The sequence below is a fragment of the Fulmarus glacialis genome, unplaced genomic scaffold (genome assembly GCF_000690835.1).
Source record: "Fulmarus glacialis isolate BGI_N327 unplaced genomic scaffold, ASM69083v1 scaffold13618, whole genome shotgun sequence".
Lineage (NCBI taxonomy): Eukaryota > Metazoa > Chordata > Aves > Procellariiformes > Procellariidae > Fulmarus > Fulmarus glacialis.
The window spans coordinates 63,326-78,881 of NW_009230230.1; the positions used below are offsets into that span (position 1 = coordinate 63,326).

The 15,556-nt window shown below is 38.4% G+C and overlaps 1 protein-coding gene across 1 annotated transcript in view; it reads right to left on the reverse strand.

The window, feature by feature from the left end:
- LOC104081409 (rab GTPase-activating protein 1-like) overlaps positions 1–15,556 on the reverse strand; it is a gene marked incomplete at its 5' end in the record, with an annotated part of 89,534 nt that overhangs the window by 59,010 nt on the left and 14,968 nt on the right. The window contains one exon of the mRNA XM_009584153.1: positions 11,843–11,884. Coding sequence (XP_009582448.1) covers positions 11,843–11,884 — 42 coding nt within the window. The remainder of the gene's footprint in view (positions 1–11,842; positions 11,885–15,556) is intronic.

Here is a 15,556-nt window from a genome sequence, read left to right on the forward strand (position 1 = left end):
CTGCCTCTCGCTGTGAATCAGTAATGAAGGGGTAGGCAAGGAGGGGGCTGGGAGGAGGAGGAGGGGGTGAATGAGCATGCAGAGAGCGTCTCGGGGGAGAATGCTGTAATAAGAAGCCAATAGTGAGCGGCTGGACAGCTGAGCTCCCCCTCCCCGTCTACCTTAAATCATTTCAGCTGTGATGGGTTGTGGTGTTGAATCCCAGGCTTACGGGATCTGAACTGCATCTCCCCTACCATTCAATGGTTAAGAAGAAACCAGCCTGCCAGCCGATATAATGACTTGTATTCGATCTGCCTCTGAATAATGCAAATACAGACTCACTGCAACCCGGAGACGGGCAGGTAGGGCAGGAGACACTCATCCCTCCTGGGCGATGAATGGAAGAGGGGCAAGGACATCGTGATGGACTGCTGGTGAAGAGAGAGCAGCAGGCAGCTTCGGAGAAGCCGTAGCCCATCCTTGCACAGCTTGTGCAGGATTGAATTAAATAATTTAAATAATGATAATTTCCAACGCGGTGTTCTCAGGAGGCATTTCTAAATCCGGAGACGATGGGCAGGGAGGGAATGATGTCAGCACATGCATTTGAATTGATTGTAGAAATTAACTGCACATTTGTAAGGAAAATGCTATGATGTCACACCTTAAATTGCCTCGCATCGCTCCCATGCAGGGAACAGGCCAGGTGCCTCTGCCATCTGGGTACAGACAGCCTAGCAGGTATTACTTCATTTCACAGGTCTGTGTTTTAGAAAGCATGTTTTTATGCTGTTTCATTTTTGAATTGCCTTATTATAAAATGGCCTATGTAACAAAACAATACACGTTTCCGATCTGAGCAGATAGTAATATTCCATATGTATCTAACACACAGAAATGTGGTAATTTAAAATATTTTGAGGAGCTCTACGGATCTAAAACACATTAATTGCAAACACTTCTGCAAATGCATATTTCAGCTCTAAACATCATTTGTCTAACATGTCAAGAAAAAACATTAGAAGTATTTAGTTAAAATACTAATGCCAAGTAAAGATCCATAACATGGGGTCATTGAATTAATAAACACGTTAATGAGTAGTTAAAATATGAAAATCATTTTAATTTACCGTGAACACGCCTAGATAAGTACTACAAAAAGCAGAGAAAATTAGAAAAATAAATGAATGGCATTCAGTCTGAAACACCACCCGTAGTGGACTCCTTTCAAATACCGGTAAATTTTCTTGGATAAGAATTTTTTTTTTGAAAGGACATTATTACCAAAAACAGCCCCATCCACACAGGTCACCTTGCCTCACGGTGACACGTGAAGCAGGTGGGAAAATGGTTAAAGCAGAACCAGCAGAAGTCATAAGGTCAAAGATGACAGACAATGACAATGAGGCCTCAACAATTTATCCTCTGGTGATATGGGATTTAAGGCAACTGAAGCACCTGCAAATTTTGTGCAATATCGAATAAGCTGTTTAATACAGGTGGTCTACTGAAAGCTGATTTAAGTATCTCAGGTTGTGAAACACTGTTTTGCAGACGAAAATCTTCCGATGGACTAGTCCACAGAGAAGAGGTGGAGGCTACAGCAATTCTGTCTGGGCTGAGAGCAGGTGTATTTACTGAGGTCCTTTTCAAGAGAAGCTATGCACAACTCTCTTAAGAAAAAAGAAACCATAACCAACACACGTTTCATTCCAGTTTAAGAGTATAGTGAAGATCGTGATGGGAACTCTCCTATACTTTCCAAACTCCCTCAGCATGCCATTCCAGAGGTCCTGGTTTACTATCTAGTTTATTATTATGTGTATGGGCAAACACCACGATGCCAACCAGTTGTCTATCACAGGTTAAATTTTCAGCTTATCAGACTGTGTGTTTGTAGGGTTAAAGGGTTTAAAGGAAAGGAAGGAGCTTTTCATATTTTTTCTGAAATTTTAAAGTGTTTCCATCTAATATAAACACACGCTGGTAAATGTGACATTCTAGAAACATTAGGTTCTACCTTCCGCATGCGAATGAAAATATTGCTCGAAACATTAAAAAGGAAGAAGTAAGAGCGTTATACTGTGTGTATTGGGAAGCAAGTTACAGAACTGACTAGAAACATAGAGATGAATGGGCAGAGTCACTGCTGACTTGTGGGCGAAACAGGGAAGACGACAGATAATTCGGAGCACTGTCCATGTACAAAGTCTTAAATTCTTCCTTGCATAAATCAGACTTTAGTAAGCTAATAGCTAACTCTCATCTTTAGAGAAATTCAGGTTTGGTTCATTCTGGGTAAGGCCTGGGCTTATGAAAAATGGAATGAAGTGATTATTAAATAAAGTCTTTAATTCTAGAAAGTTATAATAGGATCCAATAGTTAGAGGCTAAAACCAGGTGAATTCAGGTTATAAATAAGGTGCAAGTTTTTAGGAATGAGGAAAATTAACTACAGGATTAGCTTCCCAAGAGATGTGGTCTACTACCATCATTACGATTTTTAATCAGGCCTGGATTTCTTGTTTAAAAAGAGGTCTCAAATCCAAAAAATTAGAAGGCTTGACAAAACCCCCCTTAACTACCAGCTGAAATCCAATGTTCCATGTTTTTCAAGAACTCCTTTCACACAGCGTAACAGTGAACCGTCATTCAGATTTGCAGTTTGAGACTTTTTACACTCCCTACCATTCTTAGACACTTCTACATCCTAACTGAATACTACATTTTATTTTTATTCATGTCTGACCAGGAATTGCGATTTTTCCTTCATGTAGACTTCATTACTCCTTCCATGCCATTAGATTACTGTCCTGTATTCTTCAGAAGGGCCTGACTGAAGTCAAAATAAAAACTGAAAATAGCCCAAAAGGCAGTAACTTGCACACTAAGTAGAATGTCTTAGGGTAGAACGTATTACTCGTGCTTTGATTTCCATGTCGTAGGCTGTCTGGTCTTTAAGTACAGTTAAACTCTGTTTCTGGCCTTCCTATCCATGACATGTCTGTTTGCTCACACGGTATTGATAGAGTTAAGATCCGCTCACACGCATACAGCTGATGTCCACTGAACTCAGGTGAAGTGGCTCATGGCCAAATATTCTCGAAGCAAATAAAATCATACAGAATATGACTTGAAATTATCTACATTTTCTGAATTTTGTAACAAGATACCAAGGATCTTTATGGGGGGCCCTTTATAAAACTCTGTACTTTAAAATATGCCAAAGTAGAGGTGACTCCTTTTTTATGGAACATATATACACACACACATGTATGTATATAAAAACTGAGAAAATATTTGGGGAAGGCTCATGGCATTCCAAGGAAAATGATGGGTTTCTATCTACCATTTTATGATGGTCAGAGTGAGAGCCTTTGTACTTCTTGGACTCTTTGCTATAGGGAAAAAAGTATGTGCCATCATGACTAGTGCAGCTTCTATCTTTAATATTTTGCCAAGAGCGCACAAAGCCTGAACACAAACCCGTTAGTTTTAGGTGTTCATACTGGTTTAGTTCCCAGACAACAGTGTTCTCACTTGCATGTTTAACAAGGCATGATAACTTGCTATAAAGAGTGGCGACCTGCCCACCTTGCATAATTTTAAAATTATGACCCTATGTGAGCACTATAGATTTCTCTCTCCCTCTCTGCTTCCTCTGCCTGCCCACGCTCTCCCTGTGCGAGCAGCCCAGCCTTTCCCATGTCCTCCCCCTGCCCCAGTCCTTCCTGCAAAAGCACCGCTAGTCTTGCCTCCTATCCTGCGCTTTGCCTTGACAAGAATATCAAATTTTTATGATAATGGGGCACAGTATTGAAAGGTCAGTACTGAGATAAACTAAACATTTTCATAATTGCTATATGAATTCCTAATTGATCAATGCCGATGTATGATAGGATCTCTCTTTTCTATGTCAACTACTGAAAAAAAAAAAGGAATTGGATTGCCTTTAACGTTTTTGGTGGGAAAGATTACTGACTTTGAAAAGCTAAATAGAATCTAAAACTGGAAGAACAAAGGAGAAAGTTCTCTTTCAAGTTTATTCCTATAAAAGGATAAGACAAATTCTGCACCAGAACAACTCTGAAAATCCATACGAATTACATCATGGCCACAATAAGAGCTTCACCTCTTACCTTATCAGAAATTACTCTGTCCTTTCTGTCTTCAGGTCTAATCACAACTGTGTAACCTGGATTTAGCGAAGTTTAGATCTTTAGCATTATTAGGAAGAACACGATAAAACAATTAATTTTCATAGTAGATTCTATCAGCAACCTGTGCTGGGGTCCACGCTGGTTGGACTATTCTTAAATGGCTTGGAAAAGAGGGTGAATCGTGAGGTGACCGTGTTTGCAAATGCTACTAAATTATTCAGGGTTTTAAAGACAGGGGCTTACAGTAAAGAATTGCAGAAGGACCGTAAGAGACTGAATGACTGGGCAATAGTACAGTAAATGAAAGTCAATGTAGATAAACGTAAATTGATGCATATGGAGAATAGTATCAATTTTACATATAAATGACAGACTCTGAGCTGACAATTGCTACTCAGGAATGAATCTTGGAGTCACTGTGGAGAGACAGTTCTATGAAAATATCAGCTCAGTGGACAGCAGTGGTCAACAAAATAAATCAAATGGTAGGAAGTAATAGGAGAGGAATTGAGATCTAAACAGAGAATGCCATCATGAGTGGTGTGGAGAAAGTGAAGAGGTACCAACTGTCCAAAATGCCTTCCAACACAGGAACCTCACATGAAACTCATAGGTGACAGGTTCAAAGCAAAGAAAATGAAGCACATCTTCACACAATCCATAATTAAGCTGAGAAAATCTCTGTGGCTACTAGTTTCATGTGTTCAAAAAGTCATCGGACAAACCCATGGAATAACAATCCATACAGAGCTATTAAACATGAGACTACTTCTTTCTCAGAGAGTCCTCGAGACACAAATTGCTGGAGAAAAAAAGGAGTATTATTGCCTTGTTCTTACAGTCTTTCCTGTGTATCCACTCTTGGCAACAAGATACCAGGGTAGGTAAGCCTACAAGTCTGATCTGGAATGACTATTTTAATGTTTTTATTTACTTCAATTACATACTTAAGAAAAAAATTTCCCACAGAATCACAAGATTTGCTAGGTACATGAGTAATATATAGGATACTGAAGAAAAAAAAAAAAAAACACATATATCAGAACTATATGCAGTCCTGAAAACCCCATCTCCAGTTTCCAATATCTAGAAATTATGAACAGACAGTATAATGGGGAAGTGCCATTAATATATAAATCAGGGTTCACTGTTGCTGAAGAAATGCAGCCCAACAAATTTCATGCTTTCTCTGCTTTCAGTCTTCTATTCCTTTAAAAAGAGAACACCTCTTCTCCCTCAACATGAAAAATCTGTGGTAAACATTCAGCTAATAGAAATTGAACTGATTTTAGGTGTGAGGAGGAAATCAAATGGGCAAGAAAGTAACTAGTCAGGACAAGATGGATTTTTAGCATGCAAATAAAGGTGCACATTTAAAAATAGAAAACTGGTTATATTGGGGCTAGAAAATCAATAGAAGTTGATTGATTCTGGACATTTTCAGGTACAGATGTCTCTTTCTAAAGACATAATCTCCAACAAGTCACCAAGTACTGTTTTTTATGGTGGGGGAGTGGGTTTGGGGCAGGGGGAATTCTTCAGCCCAACAAAACCTACAGTTTAAGGACCTCCTCGATTTAGGAACTAGAAATATAAAAGCAGTGATCTGAGAGCCTCTTAAGAAGTGAACTTCTTGTCCTCTACCTAATGGAGAAGACCTTGAAAAGAGAACAGTCAGTTCTGATCTGTAGCACCAAACAGTTAGGATCCACTTCTGTACCAGAAGCTTCAGGGCTGATCCAGGGATCAGCTACATAAAGAAGCTATAAAAAAAAAATTGATATAAAGGGCAACATCTATTTTGTCTTAGATTCTAATGTGGACACTTCTTTTTTATCTTGAAAAGAGCCTTTTGAGGATTTAATGCACTTACAGAGTGGACTAAGCCAGATCACCTAGAATCAAAACCGGTTGAGGTTGGAAGGGAACCCTCTATGTCACTTCATCCAACCTCTGGCTTAAAGCAGTGCTAATTTAAAAATCAGTTCAGGCTCCTCAAGTCACTGCAAATGTAAAGTAAGAGTGATGGCATGCAGAGAGAGACTGAAATAGCTGTTCTACCTCTTGGAGACATGGCCTAAGCTCCATTGCCTATACACTCAGTGCACTTTTCAAGTGATACCTCTCAAAAAGCTACAAAAATTGTCACAATTTCATCCCCAACTAAAAGACAACTCACCTTTTTTAATTATCTGCATTGACAATATGCAAGTTTTACATAAAACAAGCACCTGTCCAGTCTTCATTGACATCTTCGAACGTTTAGCTAGTAAGGTTATACAAAATATCTGAAGAATTCGGTTGTTCAAGTTAACTATTCCTCTTACGCTGCTTGTTTTCATCTGACTGATAAAACTTATTTCATTACTTGCTGTTATGACTTGAACCCTTTGGCTTTTTCCTTGTTTGTTTTCTTAAAAGACTACACTACTTTTTAAACACTAGTGCCCCAGGCTAGGTAGTGGCAAGTGATAATTTCAGAAGCAGGTGATAAAGGGAGGCATAATCTCAAGGGATGTCACACTGGCCACTTCGGTTTACACTGCAAGCCACGGCAGCTCCCTGAAGGAGTAGGTGTAACTTACCCATGAACAGCAGGATCTAAGGTGCACAAAAATGGATGACTGCTCTGGCTATCTTTGGGTATGTCCACTTCTCATGAGAATAAATTTTTGAGCTATGCCTTTAACACAGAACAAAATTTCAGATCTGGTTTTAAAGTTCTGGGTTGGTGCAAGTGGTAATTCAGGAGATAAATGACGGACAAAATCCGAGACAGGTTAGGTCAGATGTCTATCCAAAGAAGGTAACGTCTTGAAAGTGAAAAAAGAAAACCTACAATTCACTATAAGTTCATTAAGAAGTGAAATGTAAATGTATACAGAAGTACAGCATAAATTTATTCAAAATTTGTGCTCTTACACAAATCCACATCTAAGGTGGTGAAATAGTATTTGTGGAACCCCCTGGTTAGTCATTAATACTATTCCATACAAACATAAGAGAACATTACAATCCTCATAGTTATCAGATAAAGTAGATTTTTTAGAAATAAGGAAATACAACACTAATACAGAAAATATAGTGTGACCTCTCTTAAAGATTCAGTCATCATCACCTCTAAAAAGAACTGAGGAGATGCAGACGAGAACTACTGAGATGCTCTAGAGTTCAAGAACACTAAGAATATTGGTTTATTTAGTAAACAATATGAATGGTATCTATAAATACTTCAAGGTGATAAACACTAGTGTGAGTGTCGCTGGAAGGGGACTCTTTAAGATAAAGGACAATGCTGATTGTAGAGGAGAGTAAGTGTAGAGGAGTGTAAAGTGATCAGTAATAAATTTAAACTGGAATAAAGGAAATGGCCTTCCACCAGCAATATTGCTGCTGTTGCTATTTATGAAATGGATGCCACGTCACATAATGGCATAACATAGCAGAGAAGCATTTCTTTGGCCCAGGAGGTCCTTTTCAGTCCAGAAACAGAATGATATAAAGATAACAAATAACCCTCCTTATCCAAGGTAATTTTGATACTTTTTTTTTTAAACTAGGGAGCCCCTGTATCAACTACTTGAATTAATAGCATCATCTGCTGTCCTTGCCATTGTAACTCCCTAATCTGTTGGGCACAGACTGACACAAAGAGCGTTGAGACTGAAAGGCGGCAACAGAAATAACCAAGCCATACCACTGTCTTGTTCGTGTAATATACAGTTATCACTTGATAACGTGCAGTGAGAAGGAGTGTAAGAACTCATAAGCACTGCTAGAAACGCTGCTTACATTCGCCTGAGTTCAAGGAACAATATATAAAAGTACTGTTTTTAAGATAATATATGTACTGGAGTGAATCTCTGTAAGATAATAACGCACTGGCTGGGAAACACAAGCAGTAACAAATACATTATTGTTTCTTACCATTTTCTACCCATTTCAATTTGAATAGTATACACCTTCCTGATCAAAACTATGGCCTTCCTCTGGCATTAAGCAACCTGTTTTTAACAATCACCCAGATGAAAGCTCAACAACCTAAGTATTGACCTTAAGTGTTAAGAATCACACTCCATGAGTAGATGAACCCTCAAAACGCAAGTTTGGATATGGACCGATTTTAAAAACCTGTGGTTCATTCTTGCATTTCCAGTTAACGTGTACTCTTCCCTGCCTTTTCAGTCATTAGCAACTACAACAGTAGATAATCTAGAGCCTGATTTCTCCACAATCACATATTTTAATACTTGCCTCAGTTTGCTAATTCCAAAATAAAGCATGCATTTAGCTGTTTTTGCTAAGGTAGCAAGATCAGAAACAGAAGATTAAGGAAATAATTACTGAAATATTAAAATATGAAAGAAAGCTTATTATTGATATTTTTTCTTAGCATATGTGAAGATGTTAATGTTTACTTTGTAATTTCCAACAAAGAAACTAACTAGTTGATGACAAAAGGGATCAGAAAGTATGTTGGCACTGGAATGGTACGTTGTCCTCTGTCATTCTCAATTAATGGTCTTAATTGGGATTTTTAAAATGAAAATATCAATGATGTTTGTTGAGTTGTTCTAAACCACAGTTTCCTACACTGTCTTTTTCAAAACTGGAGTTCTTCCCATGCCCCAGTGCTTCACTGTATTTTCTGATGCTCAAAAAACAAAAGGAGAGGGATTGGATTTTCTATCAGCTCAGCTTACTGAACGTTAATTCAGGTGCAGTCTCTACATGACGTAACTAAATGATTAATGTCAAACTGTAAGATACTGCCACCAGCTGGAGAGCCTGGCAGATGAGCATGCTGTGGAGTACACGAAAAGAACTGACATGCATTAGAAAGCATAACGTTTGGATGCTACAGAAAAAAAGACTCCGCTTTTCCTTCGATAAGAAACCCAGATTAATGCCCTATTACAAATTATGGTCTCCATAGCTTAAGAGCTTTAATCCTCTAGCTGTTCATGGCTACAATCATACTCAGAATGTGGGATAAGGAAAGGGAAAGGATTCCCCTCATGTCTTAAATACATGTTTATTTTCCGAAGATTACTGCATCAAGACGTCCCGGGTAATTGGTCACAGAAGTAGTACTGTCATTTCAAAACTAACAAGCATTCACTTTGAATACTAGCAGCTGGTTGTAACAGTGAGAAACTGTGTTGAGTAAAAGGGAGTTCAAGAGAAAAGCTTCTATTCTGTTGCTATTTAATGAGGGATTGTGAGACACACGCTTCACAAAGCAGTCAGGAAAATGGCATTTACACAGTACAGATTCAGATATTCCACTGATGAAGGATTCCCTCGTCCAAATTAAAAATAATCCAAAAGATTGTGGGTGAGAGAATAATCGCTCTGTTTTAACAAAGAACAAATCCTTGGAGCTGTTTTCATTCGCTTCACAATCAGAGAGAAACAAGACCTTAGAAACACACAGTTTTTAAAGTGGTTGTCCTGCAGCACGCACATTCAGTTTCTGTAACTTAAAAAGACTGGTATGCTAAACCGCTTTGTTTCTAACGATTAGGAGAGATTACGAACACATTTGAACAGGAAAAAAATTACTTCAGGTCTCAGAGTACAAAATTATTTTCTTCCCTAACAGAACAGCAATTCCTGCTAATTGTATATAATCACCAGCTCCATCCTGGTACCACTGTGGAACTGTGCTCTTATGTGAGTGTTTCTGACTTAGAATCTTATCTTACTTACCTGTATTTTCTTTGTACTTGTTTTTGGCTGCAATATAGAAACACTTTCTCAGGATAACACCTCCCTTTACCATTTAGAGCCTATTACTGCCAGAACTGGAAGATACAGCATACTGCATATATATAAAAAAGAAGAACTGCTATAAGCAGAATTAAAACCAACTCTTAAGACTAACAAAATACTTTCTTGAATTTTCCTCTTCTGGAACAGCCAAAGAGAAATGTTCAATTGGATAAGCAGCATGTTGTGGAATATACATAAAATGAAAAGACTGAGCACTTTCTGTTAAAAGAAATTGGGCTAATTATTCAACACACAAAAATTCCCTATTTGCAGTATGACATCCGTGAGTTAAGGATTTTAGTCCTTTCCAACGTTATCACATTTTCTAAACAGTTGTTCTGCTGCTAACCTCAGTTGAACCATTCCCACTAGCAGCAGCAGGGAGCATAAGGAAAACAGACCACTGGGCGTACACCCATGGTCTCAAAGCCATCCTCCATAACCGAATTGAACGAAGTTCTCCTTTCCTGAAAACCTTGCCAGCCATTTTCAGCTCAGTGCAAATACTCCTCCTTTTCTTTCTTCCTCAGTTTTAAGATCCATAAGCTGGTATCTCAACCTCTTTCCAGAACCTGTTCCTACTACTATGGCAGCATACCTGTTGGGCGTCGCTTGGATGCTTGCTTTCACTTCTTTTACCATCTATCATGCCATAACCTACTAGATTTCCCTTTATCCATACTGGCCTTAAAAACAGGAAAATTAACAAGCCCCCAGAGTTGCAAATAAAATACGAAACAGGAAGAAAAGAGCACACACTTCCCTCCCCCCTTTTTACAAATTTAGATTTGTGTAGGAGCACTTCCCTGGAAACGTACATTAAACAAATTTCTTGTTTATCGGCGACTTCGTTTAATACATATACTCATGTAGAAAGTCACGCTACCATTTGACACATTATCTGTGCTAGTGTAAAACACAAGTTATTTTGGACATTTCCTTACCATAATGCTACATACTATCCTCATACCTACACTGCAGTACTTCACCCAAGTTACCCGACCTCAAGTGAAAATATATGTGTTTTGACATCTCCAGTTGCTCTGTTCACAGCAGCAGCATATATACATTCCTGGTGTGGAGCACTTTTGCTGTAGGACTTCGTGCCGCAAAGTTGAGTCTCTGAGAATCACTCTTTACTGAACAGCTCAACCAGTAGCTGTTTGCCCTTTCTAGGGAAATGATAAGGAAAACACACTAGAGGACTAGCAACAGTCAAATGATACTAGCCTGTGTCCACATTATGGGGTGGCTGTGTTAGGAATGACAGGCTGTTCTACCCTGAGCTTTAGCCTAAATTATTTGATGGGAATACCATTTGAATTCAAAGGTGGCGTTACAAATTCCATACCACGTGCCTGCACGTGGACTGGATTTGAACTAGTGCCAACTTGTGAAGGTTAATGTAAGTTAACTTTGAGCTAGCTCGCTGGCATCAAAAGGGCCAATGCTTTACCTACAGGTTGGTTGGTTGGTTTGTTTACGTAAATTCTGTGTCCAAGCCAAAGACAGAAGTTCCCCTGTTACAAGAGACTTCCATTCCTTTCTTGACATTACAAATATATTTGATACCAAATAATATTCAGTCATGCTTCTTGAATAGTTATATGAAAGAACCCAGCCACAAAATAAATACGCTGTAAAATGAATCAGAATTGTTTTCTTAATAGTAATTACACGAGACATTTAAATTCTTAGACTGCACTCCTTGTTCCAGGAACTTTATGATATGATTAAGTTTAATAAAAACAGATCTACCGTAAGTACAATTTTGAAGATATCTCTGCCCAAATGGATGATATTTCTCCTCCGTTCCCTCCTCCAGAAGTCCCACTATTATTGTTCCCTTAGACACGACACATTAAGCTAAGAAAATATTCCATACAGTTTAATAAAATTAAAAAACCACCTTATCAATGACTTACCTTTAAGAGAGCCAAGGCTACGTGGAAAATTATGTTCATACCCTGAAAAAAAGAAAAAAAAAAAACTTCAGTCAGTCCCAGCATACAAATCTCTCCTCTCTATTACTTATCACTATGTAGCATCGTAACTAGATGCTGCAAATCTCTAGGGAATGCTTCCCTTTTCCCTGCTACACTTCAAAGTTCATCATTAAAGCCCCAAGGCAGTTTCCAAATCCCAGCTGGGGAAGATGATGGCTCTTGGGAGCTTTTGGAATCTCACTGTTCAATTTGTCTGGTGCTATGGATGTGACAAGATATCCCGCCACCATGTCAGTACCTGTCAATGCTGCTTTTCGTAAACAGTGCAGAATATTGTAACAAGCAGGGTATCAAGAAAATGCAATAAATATTCTAGTTGACAGGATTTTTGCCAAGTAACTGAGCTTAGCTATGATTAATCATGTACAATCTTTCATGCTCAAACTGTAAAAAAACCAAAATAAAACAAAAAAACCCCCTACAAGTACAGAATTACTATTATCAGCCAAAAATCAAAACTATTTCATAGCTAAGCAAATTGATGTCTGTATCAAATAGCCTGCTTTCTGGTTTGCAAAAGCTGGGAATACAAGTGTACAGACATTCATTCAGTAAATAATACAATGACAATGTCTGATTATTTAAAAATCAAAGAAAATAAAACCCACTCCACTGACTGACTATAGAGGGGTGAAAAAGGCTATATTTCCACTTGCGTTGTATACAAAAATAAGACACACCACTCCTCCGCTTTTGTTCAACATCTTTTTATTTTGACAATCAAGACCTTGAGACTTTCCCAGGGGGAAGGTGATCACATACCCTGAATGAGGCTCCTCCGGAGCAGCTTAACTGAAACTACTCTGGGGGTCCTGCCTGGAAAACTAGCCAGGGCAGCTCAGGCCAGAGGACTGAAGTCAACAGCCTTGCTGGCTGCGCAGACATTGCCTCTGCTGATGGAAGAGACTCGCCTGTCTGTAGCTCACATATCTTGATTATTTAAGATTATAAATAGCTTTGTGTTCATCCAAATATGAAAAATACCATATGCAATTCTCATTTGCTGTACTATGTACTTTGTGTTCAGACTGTTTTCCTAGATTATATTTTACAAATCGTCTTGCCTGCCTGTTTAATGGCATGATAAATCTTTTCTTGTAATGTCTTTCAGAGCTGATATCTAAAAACATCTCAACAGATTTGCACACAAGTAATGCTGTCACTGCAATACATATTGTTGTGGGATAACAACAGGACTTTTTATAAGGGAACCTTCTCCAAGAAATGTCTGCTTCTGCAATTGAGTATTTTTCCAAGCCTCCTCCTGAAAGCCTGAGACCATATTTTTATAAAAATTAGCTTTTATAAAAATCTGCAGAGACTTTTCAGGGGCATTCTTGGAAAGAATTGTATTTTTTTTACATGGATAGTATGGTGCCTGGAAGCGATTTTACCTTTAATGAGTCTTGGAAATGCTATGACATTAGACATAATGAATATTGCAACACTCTGTGAATTGCAATTCGATGCATAATCATTATGATAACAAACGGACTTTTTCCACTAGAGGTCACAATTGTAGCAAGACTGAACCATGCTTCATTAATAGGAAACCCTTTTTCCATATGGGATAACAAATATTTCAAGTACAACAACAGTTATTTTGCTTTTTATACTTCTCCTTCATACAAAAAATGTCTGGCTGTGAATTTCAGTCGTGACACTGATAATACTAGAGCACCAGCAGCAGTAAAATAAGTTCACAGTACTCTGAGTTTTATTCCAAGTATCAATCTGAAGTCAACAGTTCATTCCACACAGTCATGATAGTAACAACTTCTATTTCCTAACAGAGAGGATTTGATATGAACATACAACCTCTAAATGAGAGGCATAACTACAAGCCATCACAAACATTGTGTTTTCTTCTTAACTAACTGATTGATCAGATTCTGTTATTTTATGAGTAGGAGTATTATGTCTAATTGTTGGATTACTGAGGAATTAGTGTCCTGTGTATTTTCTGGCACTACCAAAAAAAAAGAAACAAAAAGAAAACCAAACCAGTTTTCATTTATTTTCTAAATTTTTTTTTTTCTGATCTGCCTGAAACTCTCATTGTTCCTGAATTCAAACTACTCAAACTCTCTCCTGGTATTCCTCTTATATGATCACTCTTCACATGGATAGCAAATGCAGCAGAAATAGGTTTCCTCCTGTCTTGTGAATCCCCAGCTCTTTTTCTAGCCCCGGGCAAGGGGCAGCTCACAGACTCCCTCATGTTACCTGAGATAACCTGTTCAACACATAAGCGCTCTAAAATCAGAACACCAAAAGGATTTAAAACCTTTGTATACAGCTGTCCTGAGCGGCACTCCACTACTCCTGGCAACTGAAAACAATCTGCACCTTCCTCTTTCCTCAAAGGGAGAGGAAACTCCCAAATGAAGGCAGTATGTTAGACCTGAGGCATCAATTGCTGCAGTTTCATGCTGACCAGCTTGGACTTGCTGGACCTGAAGGACTTATACAGCCCTTGACAGCTGAGTGAACTTGAGGTGCCATCTGGCAACCTACAGTAAGGCTTCTACTCGTGTTTGGATTTACAGCAAGATGCTTTGGATTTCAAATGCGGTGCCTTACCCACCCATTTTAAAACACATTTTATAACCACTGATCTACATACTTGAGTTATTTTTTCCTAATGCATGCAAGACTATTCTGACATAGCCAAGTTTAATGATTATGATTATGAAAAAGAAGGCTCAGCTCATTTTTCCACAACTTCTTATTTAAAATCCTACTTCATTTACCACACACTCATTTGTAAGATTCAGCTTAAACTTCTCCATCTATTTTAGAAGGACCAAAAATACCAATGTGCACCAGACAGATAAATCATTGCCAGCAATATCCCTCCAGCAATTTTATAATGGAAACATGAAAGTACATACAAATCATCCACAGGGGGAAAGAGAAGGGAGCCCATATTAAATAAGCTTTGGATAATTACTTTTTAAAACCAAAGGTCATATGTTTAACTAGGCATTTGGAAATAAATGCTTTAATATCATGCAGATCTCATCTTAATATTTAAAAAATTTGCAAATGTGAAAGTTGTTCACAATTACCTAAACACTTGTGGTTTTTAATATACAACAGTCAAAACTAAAAATGTACACTATTACTAAACAAGAACTGTTATAAGAGCACAGGAATGGTTAGGGGCTTATCATCATATCATATCGCTTCTCAATTATGCGGCCACTCTCTTGTTTTTCCAACCTGAGAGGCTTTGCTGCTGCTGAGTAAACGAAGGAGGAGTATGCAGCCTGCACAGCTCGCAGACATTAAGCCCACAGGCAAGGATCCCAGAAATGAGGCATGTGGATATCCTCCTCCAAGGAGCTTTTAACTGGCCTTTTGCAGAAGGCCAGCAGTTTCTATGACAGCCTGTCTTAGAGGCTTATCTGTCTAGTTAAGCATCTGCACAGTATCTTCTTTTTTCCAACAGGTATTATTTAAGAACCCTCTTAAGCTCGTGTAGGATAACAGATCTCATTAAGCTCAGGAGTTTTGGAGAAGGAACAAGCCCATCTCAAAGCAGACAACTCTTGACTATTCTGCAGTCAAGATGGTAAGATAAGGGTTAGGAAAGGGAAAATTTTAGAGTTTGTGCTATCGTACAGCCTC